The sequence below is a fragment of the Thalassophryne amazonica genome, chromosome 11 (assembly GCF_902500255.1).
Source record: "Thalassophryne amazonica chromosome 11, fThaAma1.1, whole genome shotgun sequence".
NCBI classification, from domain to species: domain Eukaryota; kingdom Metazoa; phylum Chordata; class Actinopteri; order Batrachoidiformes; family Batrachoididae; genus Thalassophryne; species Thalassophryne amazonica.
This window is the reverse complement of record NC_047113.1, coordinates 36382321-36404533: the sequence shown is the minus strand read 5'-3', so window position 1 is coordinate 36404533 and position 22213 is coordinate 36382321. Positions and strand designations below refer to the sequence as shown.

At 41.0% G+C, this 22213-nt stretch overlaps 1 protein-coding gene across 1 annotated transcript in view; it reads right to left on the bottom strand.

Annotated features, from left to right (window-relative positions):
- The window catches only part of LOC117520098 (glutamine--fructose-6-phosphate aminotransferase [isomerizing] 2-like), a 70625-nt gene that overhangs the window by 4466 nt on the left and 43946 nt on the right, over window positions 1-22213 (bottom strand). Inside the window, 8 exon segments of the mRNA XM_034181396.1 lie at window positions 727-841; window positions 11483-11640; window positions 11729-11849; window positions 11990-12087; window positions 13059-13154; window positions 13933-14096; window positions 14249-14366; window positions 19892-19968. Of these exon segments, the coding sequence (XP_034037287.1) occupies window positions 727-841; window positions 11483-11640; window positions 11729-11849; window positions 11990-12087; window positions 13059-13154; window positions 13933-14096; window positions 14249-14366; window positions 19892-19968 (947 nt within the window).

Below are 22213 nucleotides of genomic sequence, written 5' to 3'. Positions count from 1 at the left end.
GGCCACTGGGGTCAAATGACTGATTGTTGTAGCTCTTACTTCCTTCATGCCCACAGGTGCTACAACTCCTAATAATAATTATAACAACTTTATTTTTATAGGACTTTTGGTCAAGGTGATCAAAGATCATCAAAACATAAAAACAGAAAATGAAGTGCAAATAGAAAAAATGCATAATTTAAATACCCAATAAATTTATTTAAAATAACTTAAGATCGTATACTGATTATAACATTAAAAAACAAAACAGTGTGTTTGAAGTCATGTTCCATAACATGCGACGCGCACAATCATTCAGAAATTTACAATCCAACAACAAAAGCTAAAAATCTCATCTTCACAGGAAGCCAAAGAAGGGAGGCCAGAACCAGTGTGATGCCATCAAATCTCCTAGTTCTAATTAAAATTCAAGCAGCTGTACTCGGAATAATTGACAGGAATCTCATACACTTATGTGGTAAAACAGAAAACAATACAATTTTTGTATTCAGTTGAGGAGGGCAAAACAGTTTAAATTCACCACAGACAGGATCGGCCTAGTCTCTGCAAGGTGTGTAAATGGAAACGGGCAGCCTTGGCCACTTCTCTAATATGCAGGTTAAAAAGACAATGATGGCTCAAAAATCATCCCAAAGTGTTAATGTCAAATAATCATTATATCTGTGTCTAGCAGGGCCCCAGCCTAAAGATGAAGAGAATGAAGATGGTGGTTGCGAACACACTGACCTGGTAGCAGCCGGAGGCCGTTAATGATCTCCAATCTTCTCTGCTGCAGGGACAACCTGTCCTCACTCATCATCAGGCCAAACATGATGAGGGCCACAAACTGGCTAGTATAGGCCTAAATTACAGAGAAAAGCCTCGTGTTTAGATCTAAACATAAACAACAACATGAAGCTATCTACATCCAGACCCTGCATTGGCTGTAGCTTTGAAATATGAAATTCATAATTTGATATAGACGCACATTCCCGCATCGTGCAGTAGGTGGAAGTGTTTGCAGGTGTCAGCACAGCATGCAATGTCTTGTTATGTATGCAGACTCCAGAACAATTTTCGAAATGGGTGTTGCAAAGATTTGGAAATGTTCCAGAACAGTTTTGTGTTAGCTGCCACTAATCTGCATTATCCATTCTGACTGATTTTACTTCCCTGTTCTGTTGTATATTTTGTCCCATATTTGCCTAAATAATGGGTATAATGTTTTTCCTTGGGAGTTGCAAGCAGGGGCACTGCCAGGGATTTAGGGCCCCAATAAAAACAAATCTTACTGGGCCACCCCCCATATTATTTTGTCAGTATTATAATTGTATTTGGGGCGTCCAGGGGCGCCGCCATGGATTTTGGGCCCCATGAAACGAAATCTTACTGGGCCACCCCATATTATTTTGTCAGTATTATAATTGTATTTGGGGCCTCCAGGGGCGCTGCCATGGATTTTGGGCCCCATGAAAAGAAATCTTACTGGGCCACCCCCCATATTATTTTGTCAGTATTATAATTGTATTTGGGGCCTCCAGGGGTGCTGCCATGGATTTTGGCCCCATGAAACGAAATCTTACTGGGCCACCCCCATATTATTTTGTCAGTATTATAATTGTATTTGGGACGTCCAGGGGCGCCGCCATGGATTTTGGGCCCTATGAAAAGAAATCTTACTGGGCCACCCCCCATATTATTTTGTCAGTATTATAATTGTATTTGGGGCGTCCAGGGGTGCCGCCATGGATTTTGGGCCCCATGAAACGAAATCTTACAGGGCCACCCCCATATTGTCAGTATTATAATTGTATTAGGGGCCTCCAGGGGTGCCGCCATGGATTTTGGGCTCCATGAAAAGAAATCTTACTGGGCCACCCCCATATTATTTTGTCAGTATTATAATTGTATTTGGGGCCTCCAGGGGTGTCGCCATGGATTTTGGGCCCCATGAAAAGAAATCTTACTGGGCCACCCCCATATTATTTTTTCAGTATTATAATTGTATTAGGGGCTTCTCTGGGCCCCTGTCAATCATGGGCCCTTTAGAATCCTTCTCCTTATTCTCCCCTTTTTGGCACCCCTGATTGCAAGTTTAACGTGTTAACTGATGCTGAGATGAAGGGCAGAGGGCACCGACAAGCACACAACATGCTCAGTGTTTCAGCATTTGGCAGACAAACAACATGCAAGTAACACACACACACACACACCCTCAACTGCTTACTCCAATTAATGGTCGGGGGAAGCTGGAGCCTATCCCAGCAGTCATAGGGCACGAGGTGGGTTACACTTTGGACAGGATGCCAGTCTGTCACAGGGCTGCAAGTAACACAGCTGTTCATAATTTTTCATAATCCAACCGGCATCCACCAACCATCCAAAAGGTGGCAAACACTTCTATGGGATGTTATATAGGCAAAACTGATTTTTTTTATTTTTTTTATTTATTTTTTTTATTAACCTGGTGCATCAATGTTCACTACATTTTTTTTCGACAAGATAATGCAAATCTTCTTTCTGCACACACATTAGAGATGCATGACTGCAGAAGAACAGGGCATAGATACATGACTGGCCTCTCTGCTGTCCTGACCTGTCCCTTATAGAGATTTTTTGGAGAATGAGGAAAAAAACAAAAAACACAAACAATGAAATATCTTGGTTTCCTACCATCTGCAATGAAACAATTCGAAATAAATGCAAGGATCAATCTGTTTGTTTTTCATTTTATTTTCCATATCATCCCCACTTTTTTGATTTGGGTTTGTAACACCCCTGTCACACCTTGATGATTTAGCCAGTGTATGCCAACTGTATTAAAAACGCTGGCATACGTGGGTGTGCGTCTCATATGTTTTGTATAAGTTAAGAGCACAGTGAAGCACGCTTACGCTTAATACGCTGAGTACCTTGAAAACTTTTTTGGCATGCACAATAATTTTGACGTATAGCAGCATATGCCTCGTACACTCAACATATGCAGGACATAAGTTGGAAGTAAGTTATGCAATTGTTGACACACTTTATTCTAAGTTACTCATAACTCGAAATACGTCCAGTGACGCTATCCATTGATTGGCTCAAAGCTGCATTGCTCATGCAACCAGACGGTTTCAAATATTAAAACCATTCACACACGAAGTAAATACGAGGTCTGTCCGTAAAGTATCGTACCTTTTTATTTTTTTCAAAAACTATATGGATTTCATTCATATGTTTTTACGTCAGACATGCTTGAACCCTCGTGCGCATGCGTGAGTTTTTCCACGCCTGTCGGTGACGTCATTCGCCTGTGAGCACTCCTTGTGGAAGGAGTGGTCCCGCCCCCTCGTCAGATTTTCATTGTCTGGAAATGGCGGAATGAAAAGGACTTTTTTTCCATCAGAATTTTTTCAGAAGCTGTTAGAGACTGGCACCTGGAAACCATTCGAAAAATTTATCTGGCTTTCAGTGAAAATTGTACGGGCTTCACAGAGAATAAGGACTTTAACTACAGGTTTAAGGACCCCTTTAAAGGACGGTCGGTGCGCCGCGCTGCGACGATGAGGCACAAACCACTGGATCATTTCTAAGCTGATGGCTCTGTGGATACGAGACCGTCGTGTGCTCTCTCTGGTTATCACAAGACCTGGACATCAGCCATTTTCCGGCAGATTTCACTTTTAACAAGAGATTTTGTCATGGAAAGCCGCGCGGACGCTTCGCGCGTCACGACCGATTCGCTGATGAAGCGAGACAAAGGAACACCTCCGTTTCAGAGTGTTAGAGAACAAGTTGGGACATGTCCAGCTCTCCACAAGTTCTTTTATACTCACTCGACTGGTAAGCACTGAAAGCCGAGATAGACATGTCCCAACTTGTCCTCTAACACTCCGAAACGGAGGTGTTCCTTTGTCTCGCTTCATCAGCGAATCGGTCGTGACGCGCGAACCCTCCGCGCGGCTTTCCATGACAAAATCTCTTGTTAAAAGTGAAATCTGCCGGAAAATGGCTGATGTCCAGGTCTTGTGATAACCAGAGAAAGAGCACACGACGGTCTCGTATCCACAGAGCCATCAGCTTAGAAATGATCCAGTGGTTTGTGCCGCATCGTCGCAGCTCGCAGCGCGGCGCACCGACCGTCCTTTAAAGGGGTCCTTAAACCTGTAGTTAAAGTCCTTATTCTCTGTGAAGCCCGTAAAATTTTCACTGAAAGCCAGATAAATTTTTCGAATGGTTTCCAGGTGCCAGTCTCTAACAGCTTCTGAAAAAATTCTGATTGAAAAAAAGTCCTTTTCATTCCGCCATTTCCAGACAATGAAAATCCGACGAGGGGGCGGGACCACTCCTTCCACAAGGCGTGCTCACAGGCGAATGACGTCACCGACAGGCGTGGAAAAACTCACGCATGCGCATGAGGGTTCAAGCATGTCTGACGTAAAAACATATGAATGAAATCCATATAGTTTTTGAAAAAAATAAAAAGGTACGATACTTTATGGACAGACCTCGTATAAGGTCTTAATCTTACCTGTTCCTTTCAGTTGGATTCATTATCACAGCCTGATGAAAACCTATCCCCATAAAGCGTCCTGATTTTGGAAAACGTCTGAAAATACTTTAATTCCGTGTCGTGGCTGAAGAAACGTAATCTTTTAAAGCAAGTCCCTCGGTGGTTTTTCTCCTCCAGTTACGTTTCTCAGCCTGAACTAGAGAATGCCGGTGCTTTGTGCCACAACAAAACAATTAACTTATTTTAAAAGTTGAAACAGTCAAACACCTCATTCATTCATGAGGCCTCTACTGGTGGTTGGCTCTCACTGCGGTATTGTATCACTTCCTGTTCCGGAGCACAGCGGTGTTTTGCTGTATCTGTTAGCTGTTTAATCTGCGTAGTTAGATTGATCTAGATAACTAGATAACGATTTGTTTTACAGTGTAATCTTCACGTGCCTTAACTAAAACACTCCCTCTGCTGAATCACCTCTAAATTATTTACACATTATTCACTTTGTTTTTAGGAATCCGCTAGCTTAGCGCAGCTACTAGCTCTTAGCCGGTTTAGCATGGCAGCTTCTCCTGTCTCTCCCGCACTTTTCTGCTCTGGGTGTGAAATATTTAGTTATTCCTCGGCCTCCTTTAGCAGTAATAGTACTTGTAATAAGTGTAGCTTATTCGTAGCTTTGGAGGCCAGGCTGGGTGAATTGGAGATTCGGCTCCGCACCTTGGAAAATCCTACAGCTAGCCAGGCCCCTGTAGTTGGTGCGGACCAAGGTAGCTTAGCCGCCGTTAGCTGTCCCCCAGCAGATCCCGAGCAGCCGGGAAAGCAGGCCGGCTGGGTGACTGTGAGGAGGAAGCGTAGTCCTAAACAGAAGCCCCCTGTACACCACCAACCCGTTCACATCTCTAACCATTTTTCCTCTCTCGGCGACACACCCACCGAGGATCAAACTCTGGTTATTGGCGACTCTGTGTTGAGAAATGTGAAGTTAGCGACACCAGCAACCATAGTCAGTTGTCTTCTGGGTAATGACACCCGATTACGCCAATCGGAGGTCACTAAAATTAACATTGAATCGGTGTGTAACTTTGCAAAAACAATGTCGGACTCTGTAGTTTTCTCTGGGCCCCTCCCCAATTGGACCGGGAGTGACATGTTTAGCCGCATGTTCTCCTTGAATTGCTGGCTGTCTGAGTGGTGTCCAAAAAATGAGGTGGGCTTCATAGATAATTGGCAAAGCTTCTGAGGAAAACCTGGTTTATTAGGAGAGACGGCATCCATCCCACTTTGGATGGAGCAGCTCTCATTTCCAGAAATCTGGCCAATTTTATTAAACCCTCCAAACCGTGATTATCCAGGGTTGGGACCAGGAAGCAGAGTTGTAGTCTTACACACCGCTCTGCAGCTTCTCTCCCCCTGCCATCCCCCCAATATCCCATCTCCATAGAGATGGTGCCTGCTCCCAGACTACCAACAACCAGTAAAAATCTATTTAAGTATAAAAATTCAAAAAGAAAAAATATAGCACCTTCAACTGCACCACAGACTAAAACAGTTAAATGTGGTCTATTAAACATTAGGTCTCTCTCTTCTAAGTCCCTGTTGGTAAATGATATAATAATTGATCAACATATTGATTTATTCTGCCTTACAGAAACCTGGTTACAGCAGGATGAATGTTAGTTTAAATGAGTCAACACCCCCGAGTCACATTAACTGTCAGACTGCTCGTAGCACGGGCTGAGGGGGAGGATTAGCAGCAATCTTCCACTCCAGCTTATTAATTCATCAAAAACCCAGACAGAGCTTTAATTCATTTGAAAGCTTGACTCTTAGTCTTGTCCATCCAAATTGGAAGTCCCAAAAACCAGTTTTATTTGTTGTTATCTATTGTCCACCTGGTCGTTACTGTGAGTTTCTCTGTGAATTTTCAGACCTTTTGTCTGACTTAGTGCTTAGCTCAGATAAGATAATTATAGTGGGCGATTTTAACATCCACACAGATACTGAGAATGACAGCCTCAACACTGCATTTAATCTATTATTAGACTCAATTGGCTTCGCTCAAAATGTAAATGAGTCCACCCACCACTTTAACCATACTTTAGATCTTGTTCTGACTTATGGTATGGAAATAGAAGACTTAACAGTATTCCCTGAAAACCCCCTTCTGTCTGATCATTTCTTAATAACATTTACATTTACTTTAATGGACTACCCAGCAGTGGGGAATAAGTTTCATTACAGTAGAAGTCTTTCGGAAAGCGCTATAAGTAGGTTTAAGGATATGATTCCTTCTTTATGTTCTCCAATGCCATATACCAACACAGTGCAGAGTAGCTACCTAACGTCTGTGAGTGAGATAGATTATCTCGTCAATAGTTGTACATCCTCATTGAGCACAACTTTGGATGCTGTAGCTCCTCTGAAAAAGAGAGCCTTAAATCAGAAGTCCAATCCAAATGATGTTAATTCTAATAATATTACGATTGCTGTTGAAATGCTCAACTAAATTTATTACAAAATAGTTTCCTTTTTCATAATGCCTCTCTCTTCTCATTCAAGATAGATAGATTCCAAAAAGAAGTGGTATCAGAGATCCCACCCATCACATGGCCCATCAATCCAATCCAATCCACTTTATTTATATAGCACATTTAAACAGAACAGTTTCCAAAGTGCTGCACATAAAAATAATTATACAACTATACAAAACAATAAACCCACTCAGATACTAATAAATAAACAAACAAAAACAATAAAACAATAAATAAATAAAATACTAGGCCAAAGACAACAGAGGACCATACAACTCATGCAGAGCTAAAAGCCAGAGAATAAAAGTGGATCTTCAGATGAGACTTAAAACACTCCATTGTGGGGGCTGTTCGAACGTGGAGAGGCAGAGCATTCCAGAGTCTGGGCCCAGCCACAGAGAAGGCCCTGTCTCCCCTGGTCTTAAGTCTCGTCCTAGGCACCACAAGCTGGAGCTGGCCCTCAGACCTCAGAGCACGCGCTGGGGAGTAAATTTGGAGGAGGTCTACAATATATTGTGGGGCCAGTCCATTTAAAACTTTAAAAACAAATAATAAAATTTTAAAATCAATTCTAAAATTAACAGGGAGCCAGTGCAAAGACGCAAGAATAGGTGTAATATGTTCATGTTTTTTGCTCCCAGTTAAGAGGCGTGCAGCAGCGTTCTGGACTAACTGCAATCTGTGAAGTGTATTTTGATTAATTCCATAAAAAAGTGAATTGCAGTAGTCCAGGCGTGAAGAAATAAAAGCATGCATGACGCGTTCCAAGTCAGAAAAGGATAAAATTGATTTAATTTTGGTTAAAAGACGAAGCTGATAAAAGCTGGATTTAACAACCGCCTTGACCTGCCTGTCCAGTTTAAGATCAGAGTCCATAATGACGCCAAGGTTGGTGGCTGTGGGCTTCATGTGTTGACTGAGAGGGCCCAGGTCTAATCGAACTGTGGAACCAACACTGGGCCCAAACACCATCACCTCGGTTTTGTTCTCATTTAAGCTAAGAAAATTTTGAGCCAACCAAGCCCTGACGTCTTCCAGGCACACAAGCAAGGGTGTCAGGGGGCTGCTAGAGTTCTTCTTAATAGGCAAATAAATTTGAGTATCATCTGCATAAAGATAAGATATGCCATGTTTTCTAAACACCTGACCTAACGGGAGAAGGTATAGGGTGAAGAGAATAGGCCCAAGAATAGAACCCTGGGGGACTCCACAGTTCAGAGGAACAGAAGACGAGGTGGACTCCCCCAGCCTGACAGCAAATGAACGGCCTGTAAGGTAAGAATGGAACCAGTCCAAGGCTGTCCCCCTGACACCCACACAGTTCTCAAGAAGAGATAAAGAGTTACATGGTCAACTGTGTCGAAGGCAGCAGTCAAGTCTAAAAGCACCAGAATGGCGGAATCACCAGAATCAGTAATTAAAAACAGGTCATTAAAAACCTTTAAAAGTGCAGACTCCGTGCCGTGAAATAATTTATAACCTGACTGAAAACTGTCTAAAATGTTGTTCGTTTCTAAAAACTCTTGTAGTTGTACAAGAACAGCTTTTTCCAAAATCTTTGAAATAAAAGGAAGCTTAGATATGGGCCTATAATTAGAGATAACAGCGTTATCAAGACTCGCTTTCTTTAAAAGAGGCTCAACTACAGCCTGCTTACAAAATGCAGGAACCTTTCCTGACATAAGGCTGCTGTTGACCAAAACAACAACATCAGGGCCGATAGTTCCCCAGACCTCTTTAAAGAGTCGTCGGGGGATACAGTCTGATACAACCCCAGGTTTCTTTTCAGCACTGTAGCCAGGCTGACAGAGTCAGAGCTCTATTGAGCCGAGTATTCCTTTAACTTTAACTAGTAATGACTTCATGACTTTCTTTGCTAATAAAATTTTAACTATTAGAGAAAAAATTACTCATAACCATCCCAAAGACATATCTTTATGTTCGGCTGCCTTCAGTAATGCTGGTATTTGGTTAGACTCTTTCTCTCCGATTGTTTTGTCTGAGTTATTTTCATTAGTTACTTCCTCCAAACCATCAACATGTCTATTAGACCCCATTCCTACCAGGCTGCTCAAGGAAGCCCTACCAATAATTAATGCTTCGATCTTAAATATGATCAATCTATCTTTATTAGTTGGCTATATACCACAGGCTTTTAAGGTGGCAGTAATTAAACCATTACTTAAAAAGCCATCACTTGACCCAGCTATCTTAGCTAATTATAGGCCAATCTCCAACCTTCCTTTTCTCTCAAAAATTCTTGAAAGGGTAGTTGTAAAACAGCTAACTGATCATCTGCAGAGGAATGGTCTATTTGAAGAGTTTCAGTCAGGGTTTAGAATTCATCATAGTACAGAAACAGCATTAGTGAAGGTTACAAATGATCATCTTATGGCCTCAGACAGTGGACTCATCTCTGTGCTTGTTCTGTTAGACCTCAGTGCTGCTTTTGATACTGTTGACCATAAAATTTTATTACAGAGATTACAGCATGCCATAGGTATTAAAGGCACTGCGCTGTGGTGGTTTGAATCATATTTATCTAATAGATTGCAATTTGTTCATGTAAATGGGGAGTCTTCTTCACAGACTAAGGTTAATTATGGAGTTCCACAAGGTTCTGTGCTAGGACCAATTTTATTCACTTTATACATGCTTCCCTTAGGCAGTATTATTAGAAAGCATTGCTTAAATTTTCATTGTTACGCAGATGATACCCAGCTTTATCTATCCATGAAGCCAGAAGACACACCAATTAGTTAAACTGCAGGAATATCTTACAGACAAAGACATGGATGACCTCTATTTTCCTGCTTTTAAATTCAGATAAAACTGAAGTTATTGTACTTGGCCCCACAAATCTTAGAAACAAGGTGTCTAACCAGATCCTTACTCTGGATGGCATTACCCTGACCTCCAGTAATACTGTGAGAAATCTTGGAGTCATTTTTGATCAGGATATGTCCTTCAATGCGCATATTAAGCAAATATGTAGGACTGCTTTTTTGCATTTGCGCAATATCTCTAAAATTAGAAAAGTCTTGTCTCAGAGTGATGCTGAAAAACTAATTCATGCATTTATTTCCTCTAGGCTGGACTATTGTAATTCATTATGATCAGGTTGTCCTTGTCCTGAAAGTTCCCTGAAAAGCCTTCAGTTAATTCAAAATGCTGCAGCTAGAGTACTGACGGGGACAAGAAGGCCCATATTGGCCTCTCTTCATTGGCTTCCTGTTAATTCTAGAATAGAATTTAAAATTATTCTTCTTACTTATAAGGTTTTGAATAATCAGGTCCCATCTTATCTTAGGGACCTCTTAGTACCATATCACCCCAATAGAGCGCTTCGCTCTCAGACTGCAGGCTTACTTGTAGTTCCTAGGGTTTGTAAGAGTAGAATGGGAGGCAGAGCCTTCAGCTTTCAGGCTCCTCTCCTGTGGAACCAGCTCCCAATTCGGATCAGGGAGACAGACACCCTCTCTACTTTTAAGATTAGGCTTAACTTTCCTTTTTGCTAAAGCTTATAGTTAGGGCTGGATCAGGTGACCCTGAACCATCCCTTAGTTATGCTGCTATAGACTTAGACTGCTGGGGAGTTCCCATGATGCACTGAGTGTTTCTTTCTCTTTTTGCTCTGTATGCACCACTCTGCATTTAATCATTAGTGATTGATCTCTGCTCCCCTCCACAGCATGTCTTTTTCCTGATTCTCTCCCTCAGCCCCAACCAGTCCCAGCAGAAGACTGCCCCTCCCTGAGCCTGGTTCTGCTTGAGGTTTCTTCCTGTTACAAGGGAGTTTTTCCTTCCCACTGTCGCCAAGTGCTTGCTCACAGGGGGTCGTTTTGACCGTTGGGGTTTTTCTGTAATTATTGTATGGCTTTTGTCTTACAATATAAAGCACCTTGGGGCAACTGTTTGTAGTGATTTGGCGCTATATAAATAAAATTGATTTGATTCATGTCAGCGTTTACCACAGGCATCAGTCGACTCTTCAGCAAGACAAAAGTAAGAAGAGATGCCGCGCAACAGTGTACATGCACTCGATAATTATGTGCTTGTCAATATTTAGCTGTTCAACCTGATAAACAGCGTTTCCACTGCAAACGCAAACCAAGCCAGACTTAACCATTCCGACACATATCATACTGTGCAGTACCGACCTGAACCACTCGTTGGGAACGGGGCTGTCAGCATACGCTGGATAAAACATCAAGGTGTGACAGCTGCATAATTTATTAGACATACACCAGCATATGTCAGCATTTTTACTACAGTCGGCATACACTGGCTAAATCGTCAAGGTGTGACAGGGCCCTCAGTAAGAAAAGATTTGAATGTTTTGAATGGTACTATATTACAAAGAAAATACCAAATATCTTTTTGAGGAAGTTTTGATCTGCATGTATTATGTTTAGCAGAATGGATCTCAAAGGGTTTTTTTATTTTTATAAACACTCAGGCCTTACAGTACATTTAACTTTACCTTGGTGCTGGCTACTCCTATTTCAGGTCCAGCATTGATGTGGACTCCACAGTCTGTTTCTCTACAAATGGAGCTGCCCACAGTGTTGGTTATACCAACGGTCAGAGCTCCACGTTCCTTACAGTAGCGTAAAGCCATCAAGGTGTCGGCAGTCTCTCCTGAGGCAATGAAAACATATATATATGCTTGTGACCAGATCTGCCAAACTCTCATTGGAGACATTTGAGTGTCAAAGGTTGATCTTACCTGACTGACTGATGAAAAAGCAAACATCATCTCTGAAAACAGGAGTGCTGCGGTCCAGGAAGTCGCTGGCTAACTCCACCATGACCGGAAGCTCCGTCAGCTCCTCCAGGATCTGTCGAGTCTGAAAAATTGCAAAACAAAGACAGGGGAGGAAAAAGCAGCTTCATCACTGTAATGCTCTTTCAATGAAGCAGTGTCATCTTTGACAAAAAAAAAAAAAAAGTCATCATCACACTTCAAATTCCTGATTGGTCCACTTACAGCCACTGCAGCGTGGAAGCTGGTTCCACAGCCAATCATGATTAGGCGTCTGCATCGCTTGATTTCCTTCAGGTGGTCCTTCAGCCCACCCAGAATAACTGAGAAACCAGAAAATGAGGCAGGAGATTCAATGTCATGACCACTTCAAGCAGCTAACAGCTTCTCAGACCCAAAACACAAGTTGTGAAAGCAGTGATTACACTACATACTTCCTGCCACCAACTGTTTGTCTGTCTGTCTGCAAGATGTGTCCAAAATTCAAGGACAGATTCTGACAAAATTCTGATGGGAGCTGGAATTTGGATAGGGGCAGGAACTGATCTTCCAGATGTGCATTGAAATGTTCACTTTTTCATTGTGAAATAGATTCCCAATGGATCTCTTCTATCTAACATTGCTGCTTTATGACATTGTGAAATATTTCCTTCATCCCTCCTCAATGTGAAGTAGGTTTCCTGTGATCATTTGGCTAATTGTTACTTTACAACATAAAATATTTTCATTTATCCCTCTTCTTGATTGGAATATAGATTTGCCTTTGATCATCTCTAACACTGTTTCCTTATGACATCATCAAATTTATTTCATGTCTATTTTTCAATATGGAATGGGTTTCCTTTCTTCTCAGACATTCTTGTCTTATATATATATAATATTTTTTGTATCTGTCTTTGTCCTGTCCAGGGTGTACTCTTCTCACGCCCTATGACTGCTGGAATAGGCTCTAGCTCCCTTAATTGGAGTGAATGGAAAATGAATTGGATGGATGGTGTTCCAAGTTTGTATCGTGTATGTGATGTCCACAAAGGCATAATAAACAAGTAAAGAATAGGAAGAAGCTCCATATAGGTCCCAGGGCCCATATTAGGCCTATATTAAGAGCATATAGAAAGGACATGTGGGGCATTTAGAAATCACTTTAAAGAGCACCTTAATTACAGCTTTTTTTTAAAATTCAGACTTTCAGAATGATAAGAAAGACATGCATCACATTTTATCTCAAATCAAATCCAGATTCAGTGTACAAGTCTGAATTGTAAGTGATTTGGTTCAAGAGGTCACAGGTCACCTTTGTTAGAGTCAAAACAAATCCGGCCTCTCATGGTGTTGACCACTGATTCCGGCTGCTCAAAGATCTCCTTCTGCATGAACGCATCATAGTTACCTGCAAAAACAGTAACAATCACAGAATCACAAGTTGATCTTTAGGAATTTAAGCGTGATGCCACTTAGCCACCACTTGATGGGAAACAGGAGGACAGTCTCAGAGCTCAGTGCTGGACAGACCACCGATAAAGATATATATAAAATGACATATTGACCTTTTTAAATATGTTTCTATGTGTCTTGGAGCTCATCACTGTGTGCAGGTGACATGACCTGCGCTCTCCTGCTGATGACAGACTCTCTGATATTACCATGATGATTTTTATTCAATCTGACATGGTCATCAAGTGGGCAGGTCCCAGGATTTATACGTAAGATTTATACGTCAATACATTGTAAATTCAGTTCAGTTTAACTTAGTTTTTAAAAATACCTTCTATACATTTTTTTTTGCACTCAAAGTGAATGAGGTTGGTATTTCCATTGTGTTGGTAAAAATACAAGATGTGTATTTTTTTTTTATGTTTTTTTGTTTGTTTTTTGGAAGGTGTTTGCATGAATGCTTAAAAAACAGACAAACAAAAAATAAAGAAAACACACATGAAACATCCGTGCTTTTAGGAAGAGAAGGGACATGTACATGGCAAAGACCTCCATGAGATCTGTGTGGTTCCCAGACACTGAATCAGAAATTGCGGTTTGATTTTTTGAATGTGTTCAGCCAGCAGAGGGCAAACAAGCATAAATATTCTTTTGCAAGCTGACTTGTTCTTTTCTGTAAATTAAAAATAAAGTCCAATAAATGCCCACATTGTATTATTTCACTATGATGTCACCTTTCATGATCTGCTGCAGCTCCATTTGTAGAGTCTGGATCGCTCTGACTGGGTCGTCACCGGCTTTTCTCTTCATCCTGTGGATGGACAGTTTCCCCCCAGTCACCACGGCGACGTCATCATCTTCCATGTACAACACCTTGTTGGTGTGTTCTATGATGGCACTGCAGGACAAAAAGGAGAGAATAATCCGAATGAAGTAAGCAGGTCTGGGAGCTACATTTATTGAAATTCTTCTTGCTCATGAAAGACTGAAGAGAAGATGCAAACTTTAATAAAACCAAATAGAGATATATGCATGTAAACAGCTTCTCACCTGGCATCAGATGCAAAGTAATACTCCACCGCCCGGCCATCACCCACAGCGTTAATGGCATCGGAACAGTCAGAAAGATTATGGCTGTTTAACTCCTGGACACCTTCCTTGACACGGCCTACGGGATCAAAAAAACAAACAAAAAAAATCAACCAGTTCAAGGGTCAGAGGTCAAGACTAATTTCCATTTCCAACAAATGTTGCTGAAAGAGAAAAGGAGATTTTGGTGGATTTTAACCTGAATGTACTCAAATAAACGAGCTTCAGGAAAGACTTTTATACTTGATACTGTCTGAAGAGCTGTTTTTTTGAGATGATAATTATGACTTCCTGTAAAATGCAGCCGTGACAGTATAACACCAACTGTATACAATTTTTTTAAAATAGAGATTTGAAATAGTAGTAGAGATTTAAAATAGAGATAAAATAGAGAAGGGTGGGTGAAAGAATAATTCAGAGAACTTTTTCACCCATTAAAAGAACACACCCTGCTGGTTTCTCCATGACTACATAGCATGACCTTTGGACTCTGCTCACATGTGCAATTAAAAATCAGAAATCCTAAGCCAACAGATAAGACAACACAAGCACAGGAGGAACCAGGAAAGAAGTCTGCAAAATATGAGCGGCATGTAACACTGTTCTGTGAGAGGTTACAAAAACGAAAATCTGACTATCACTTGCGCTCTATATGTATATATATATCTATCTCCATGGTTGTACATGAGAATGTTTAAACAAAAGATTGCTATGACCTCGACGTCGAAATTATCCAGGAAAATGGCTTTCTGTGCAGGTTTTTTAATAAATAAGAGCGCACCAGTGATACAAGCCAAGAGACTCAGTGTGAATTTGTTGGCCTACATGGGAAGAAAAGCAGCAGTTAGAGCAACATTGTGCTGCAGTGAAAATGTAATCCACTGGGAAAGTGAACAGGACTTTCAAACGCTCTGTTAACACGATACACATTTACGACTCTGAGGAGAGGGTGACGTCATTCGACTATTAGCATGTGCAGAAAGATGAGCCTGCAAAACTGCTGATGAACACCCTGCCCAGTTATTTGTTTCAGTTACTGCAAAAACACAGTTTACTGTGATGTCAATAGATCTGGAAATATATCGTTTACTAGTATTTTTGTTAAATAGGGTGTTTTCTAGAATCCACTTTTTCAAATATTTTGCCTGGCTTGAAATGGTGACTGTCATATTTTAGATGGGGAGAAGTTAAAGCTACAGTGTGTAGGATTTAGTGCCATCTTGTGGTGAGATTTCAGAATGCACTGTGATGTCACTCATCACTATTTTGTTTCCCTTCAAGTTTTAGCTTCTTTGGCAATAGGAATTCATGGTCCGTTTTCTTCTCTTGCGAGCAAAATCTATTATCCTCCATTTCAGAAACATAGGGGTTCTCAAAATTGTTAACCTGCACTAATAAGCAGTACACAGTGTACAGGGGAGCAACCACATAACTCTCCTTTTTTCTTCAGTATTCTGACCACAGGATAAAATGTGACAGATGGAATACAAGGGGTGATTGAGAAGTTTTGTGCCTGACCAAGAAAAAAATAGGGTGTGGTTCTTCATCTTTTGGATTCTGAGATACCAACGTTTCTCAACATTGCACCCAGTAAGACAAAACTTCACATATTCTCGAGAAATTTTGGTTTTGGTAGTATCTCACTGAGGCACGACTGGTGGAGAGGAGGCAGAGACGCAACATTATAATTCACCTAACCTGCATATCCAAAGACATGCAGGTTAGGTGAATTGGGAACTTTATAATTGTCCAGGTGTCCCTTGTAAAAGAGATCTTGAACTCAATGGGACTAACTTGGTTAAATGAAGTCCTTACAGACGATGAAAATAAAACAATAAATCTGGATCACCTCATCCACATTCCCCAATCAGGTGAAGTTCGCGGCCCCTGTCGCCGGCTGGCAATAGTACACTACAGTCCTCAGAAAAATAAATAAATAAAAAGAGAAAATCCGGTTTGCGCACTCCTCAGTGCCCGGACAGGATGCGTCCAGTGCGCTTGCACAGCTGGACTGTGTGCTCACAGCCGGTCCACTGTGGCAGGACAGGATGCACAGGCATGGTGATCTTTTGGAAGTGTTCTGATAAAAATAAAAAGAATAAAGCCAGAGGCGAACATCGCCTGTCCAGCGCGGCGTGCACGCATGCACAGCGGGTGGCCAGGAACATTAAACTTAAATCCACTTCTGTCCTCAGAATAATAAATAAATAAACAATAAATCTAGTTTGTGCAGGTCATCTATGGCTGGATAGAACAGGTCTAACAGCATGTGCACGTGAGGTGTGCACTGACGAAGCATTAAACGTAATTCCACGTCTGTCCTCAGAAAAATAAATAGAGGTAACCACAATGAATCCAGTCTGCGCAGCTTGTCCATGGCCGGACATGACGCTCATGCATGTGCACGTCACGTAGGTGCCAGCCGGCTACAGAGCTGAGTGGCTAGAGGCTGCTGGAGTGTGGAGTCGCTTCCAGAAGCGCTGCTCCTCTCCGATCATATAAAAGAGAAAGTGTGTGTCAACCCCTCACAAGTTGTCTCACACGTTGTGCACATTCTGAGTCGCAGAGACGATGTGTTGAGGGGTACGAGGTGCCCACCTGACGATTTGGTGAGGGAGTTCACTTTGGAACCATCTTGGGCCCTGGATCACAACCACCCAGGCAGATAACCACAGTAATCTACAGCAACCTCTCCAAAAGAGCCATCTATCTGCTGCAGACCTGTGCTCTTCTCCAGCTGCTGGGGTCCTCAACAATGAGGCACCTGCATGCTGGATCACACTCAGAGAAACACACATGTTCAAACTGTCCTAGCTCACACTCCTTCACAAAACAAGTGATAGTCCTCATCTGAATCTCCCTAAGTAAGCGCTAATTTCAAATCATTTTGGCGTAGCTGTGTGTCCCCAAAGGGATCAGACAGAACAGAATAATTTACCGGCATCACAGATCATCAAGATCAAAGTGCCATCACATGTAGATAACATGACATATTACATCATGACATAAATCACATCCAGATATGTGAGGCGATTATCTGCAGAAACAATATCATTCTCAGTACTTTACAAGTGAGAAAATTAATATGTTCAATTCAATCAATTTTTTTATATAGCGCCAAATCACAACAAACAGTTGCCCCAAGGCGCTTTATATTGTAAGGCAAGGCCATACAATAATTATGTAAAACCCCAACGGTCAAAACGACCCCCTGTGAGCAAGCACCTGGCTACAGTGGGAAGGAAAAACTCCCTTTTAACAGGAAGAAACCTCCAGCAGAACCAGGCCCAGGGAGGGGCAGTCCTCTGCTGGGACTGGTTGGGGCTGAGGGAGAGAACCAGGAAAAAGACATGCTGCTACTCTTACAAACCCTAGGAACTACAAGTAAGCCTGCAGTCTGAGAGCGAAGCGCTCTATTGGGGTGATATGGTACTACGAGGTCCCTAAGATAAGATGGGACCTGATTATTCAAAACCTTATAAGTAAGAAGAAGAATTTTAAATTCTATTCTAGAATTAACAGGAAGCCAATGAAGAGAGGCCAATATGGGTGAGATATGCTCTCTCCTTCTAGTCCCCGTCAGTACTCTAGCTGCAGCATTTTGAATTAACTGAAGGCTTTTTAGGGAACTTTTAGGACAACCTGATAATAATGAATTACAATAGTCCAGCCTAGAGGAAATAAATGCATGAATTAGTTTTTCAGCATCACTCTGAGACAAGACCTTTCTGATTTTAGAGATATTGCGTAAATGCAAAAAAGCAGTCCTACATATTTGTTTAATATGCGCTTTGAATGACATATCCTGATCAAAAATGACTCCAAGATTTCTCACAGTATTACTAGAGGTCAGGGTAATGCCATCCAGAGTAAGGATCTGGTTAGACACCATGTTTCTAAGATTTGTGGGGCCAAGTACAATAACTTCAGTTTTATCTGAGTTTAAAAGCAGGAAATTAGAGGTCATCCATGTCTTTATGTCTGTAAGACAATCCTGCAGTTTAGCTAATTGGTGTGTGTCCTCTGGCTTCATGGATAGATAAAGCTGGGTATCATCTGCGTAACAATGAAAATTTAAGCAATACCGTCTAATAATACTGCCTAAGGGAAGCATGTATAAAGTGAATAAAATTGGTCCTAGCACAGAACCTTGTGGAACTCCATAATTAACTTTAGTCTGTGAAGAAGATTCCCCATTTACATGAACAAATTGTAATCTATTAGACAAATATGATTCAAACCACCGCAGCGCAGTGCCTTTAATACCTATGGCATGCTCTAATCTCTGTAATAAAATTTTATGGTCAACAGTATCAAAAGCAGCACTGAGGTCTAACAGAACAAGCACAGAGATGAGTCCACTGTCCGAGGCCATAAGATGATCATTTGTAACCTTCACTAATGCTGTTTCTGTACTATGATGAATTCTAAAACCTGACTGAAACTCTTCAAATAGACCATTCCTCTGCAGATGATCAGTTAGCTGTTTTACAACTACCCTTTCAAGAATGTTTGAGAGAAAAGGAAGGTTGGAGATTGGCCTATAATTAGCTAAGATAGCTGGGTCAAGTGATGGCTTTTTAAGTAATGGTTTAATTACTGCCACCTTAAATGCCTTAAATGTTATTAAGAAATGATCAGACAGAAGGGAGTTTTCAGGGAATACTGTTAAGTCTTCTATTTCCATACCATAAGTCAGAACAAGATCTAAGATATGATTAAAGTGGTGGGTGGACTCATTTACTTTTTGAGCAAAGCCAATAGAGTCTAATAATAGATTAAATGCAGTGTTGAGGCTGTCATTCTCAGCATCTGTGTGGATGTTAAAATCGCCCACTATAATTATCTTATCTGAGCTAAGCACTAAGTCAGACAAAAGGTCTGAAAATTCACAGAGAAACTCACAGTAACGACCAGGTGGACGATAGATAATAACAAATAAAACTGGTTTTTGGGACTTCCAATTTGGATGGACAAGACTAAGAGACAAGCTTTCAAATGAATTAAAGCTCTGTCTGGGTTTTTGATTAATTAATAAGCTGGAATGGAAGATTGCTGCTAATCCACCGCCCCGGCCCGTGCTACGAGCATTCTGACAGTTAGTGTGACTCGGGGGTGTTGACTCATTTAAACTAACATATTCATCCTGCTGTAACCAGGTTTCTGTTAGGCAGAATAAATCAATATGTTGATCAATTATTATATCATTTACCAACAGGGACTTAGAAGAGAGAGACCTAATGTTTAATAGACCACATTTAACTGTTTTAGTCTGTGGTGCAGTTGAAGGTGCTATATTATTTTTTCTTTTTTAATTTTTATGCTTAAATAGATTTTTGCTGGTTATTGGTGGCCTGGGAGCAGGCACCGTCTCTACGGGGATGGGGTAATGAGGGGATGGCAGGGGGAGAGAAGCTGCAGAGAGGTGTGTAAGACTACAACTCTGCTTGTTAATGCACTGCTGAGCGCAGGTGTACAAACAATGTTTATCTCATCCTTCCAAAATGTGCATTGTGCACTTGTGCACCTGAGTATGTGCGTGCATTCGGAGAATCAGGGTGCAGTGTAAGCGGATAATGGCAGGTGGAGCGGAACAGAGCTTACCACTGTACTGGACGGGGATGCTGTCGGTTGATAGCTCATACTTGCTTCGCACACCAATGAGCAGTGGACTTCCCCTCCTGCCAGGACAAGAATGAAGCAGGCACAAAGAATGAGACCCGCACACACACACGCACACGTTTTACTGTGGAAAATCTCTTATCCTCCTGGATTATCCTTAAAAATAACTCCTGGAACTCATGAGCACATTTGACCTCTTTTCCTTTACTTTTTTCTGCTTTATACAACTTCAAACTTCATCTTTTATTATGAATAGGGCAATGCCTGTGGATAAATCTACTCCAATCTATCCGAAATTCTCCAAAATAAAAATACTTAAAATATGTATTTTTGTAAATTTATTTAATTAAATGAATGAACTTAGAATTTCAGCAATTTCAGCAGGCTTTAGTCATCCTATTTACAAAATATGAGTTCATTAATAAATTATACTTTATTATGATTGTAGTCAGTAAATGTGGCTGTAATCTGCTGAATTATTAGACTTTTTACAGCAATTACTGGAAAAATAGTGTGAAACATGTTCTGAAGTCATTCACAATTACACACACACACACACACACACATATATATATATATATATATATATATATATATATATATATATATATATATATATATATATATATATATATATATATATATATATATATATATATATATATGTTTGTGAACAATATTTGAGGGAAATGGTGATATTGTGTATGTGGAAAAAGTTTTAGATCTTTGAGTTCATCTCATACAAAATGGGAGCAAAACCAAAAGTGTTGCGTTTATATTTTTGTTGAGTATATATATATATATAATCAATCCAGTTGCAGTTTGGAATTAATAAATGATGTCATCATGTTGCCCTGCCTCTTGCACTGTTTACATATTTCAATCAATCAGTTGATCAAAGTGCTGCACACCGTTAAAAACAACCATAAGATAAAACATATACATCTAAAATATATTACAGTTGTCAATTTCCAGGGAGTCACAGCTCTATGTGTCAAAGGCCAGTTGAAACAAATACGTTTTCAGCCTGGCTTTGAACAGGGGCAGGGATGAGATGGAGCGTAACTCCAGAGGAAGAGAGTTCCAGAGTCTAGGACCTGCCACGGCAAAGGCACGATCGCCACATTGTCTATACCTCAACCTCGGAACCACCAGCAGGTGTTGGAGCGCAAGGCTCTGCTGGGCTGGTGAGGGGTCAAAATGTCACTGAGGTAAGGCGGTGCGAGGCCATGGATTGAACTAAAGATGAACATCAAGAGTTTAAATTGTATTCAGAACTGAACTGAGCCAATGGAGGGAGTAAAGAGCTGGTGTGATATGGTCGTGTTTGCGAGTACTGGTGAGGAGGCGAGCAGCCGCATTCTGCACCAGTTGTAGATGGTAAAGAGAGGCTTGACTAAGTCCAGTGTATAGAGCATTACAACAGTCCAAACGTGAGCTGATAAAAGCATGGATGGTTTTCTCAAAGTCTCCGCGGTTTAGTAAAGGTTTGACCTTAGCTAACTGTCTGAGTTGGAAAAAGCTTGCTCTAACCACAGAGTCAGTTTGTTTATTGAATTTTAAATCTGAGTCAAAAATCACACCCAGATTCCTGACAGTGTGGTTGAGCTGAGAGCCAAAATAAGTGATGTTTTTAACTGAATTTACATGGCTGGAAGATCCAAAGAGGATGAATTCAGTTTTTGACTCGTTCAGACAGAGAACATTTTGTGATAGCCAGCACTTTATGTCAATGAGACAGGAATTAATGGACTGTGTGTCTGAAAAAGAAGTCACAGGCAGATAGATTTGTAAGTCATCCACGTACATATGAAAGGACACATCATGATGGGCAATAACAGAACCTAATGGCATAATGTACAATGAGAAAAGGGCAGGGCCAAGAATTGAACCCTGTGGCACACCGGAGGTCAGAGGAGCTGGTGAAGTGGAGAGGTCATTAACAGTGGTGGGCACAGATAACCAAAAAAATTAACTTCGATAACAGATAATCAGATAACTGAAAAGTTATCTTCGATAAAGATAAAACAATAAACCACCCAAAAATGTATCGTAAGTTACAGATAACCGATAAATTCCAATATTGTCTCTGGTACATTGACAACTACTAATTATACAAATTTAAGTTTTAATGCCACAATAGCTTCTAGTAATATTAAAAGTAACAACAGACCCAAATAATGAGACCACACTTTAGTCTTTGAACATTCTGCCCCTGCTGGAAACGCTTGTTTACTACAGAGCTCCCAGCACAGAAGCACTCTGAGAGCAGCCATAAAGCCAACTCTCTATCAATCACAACGC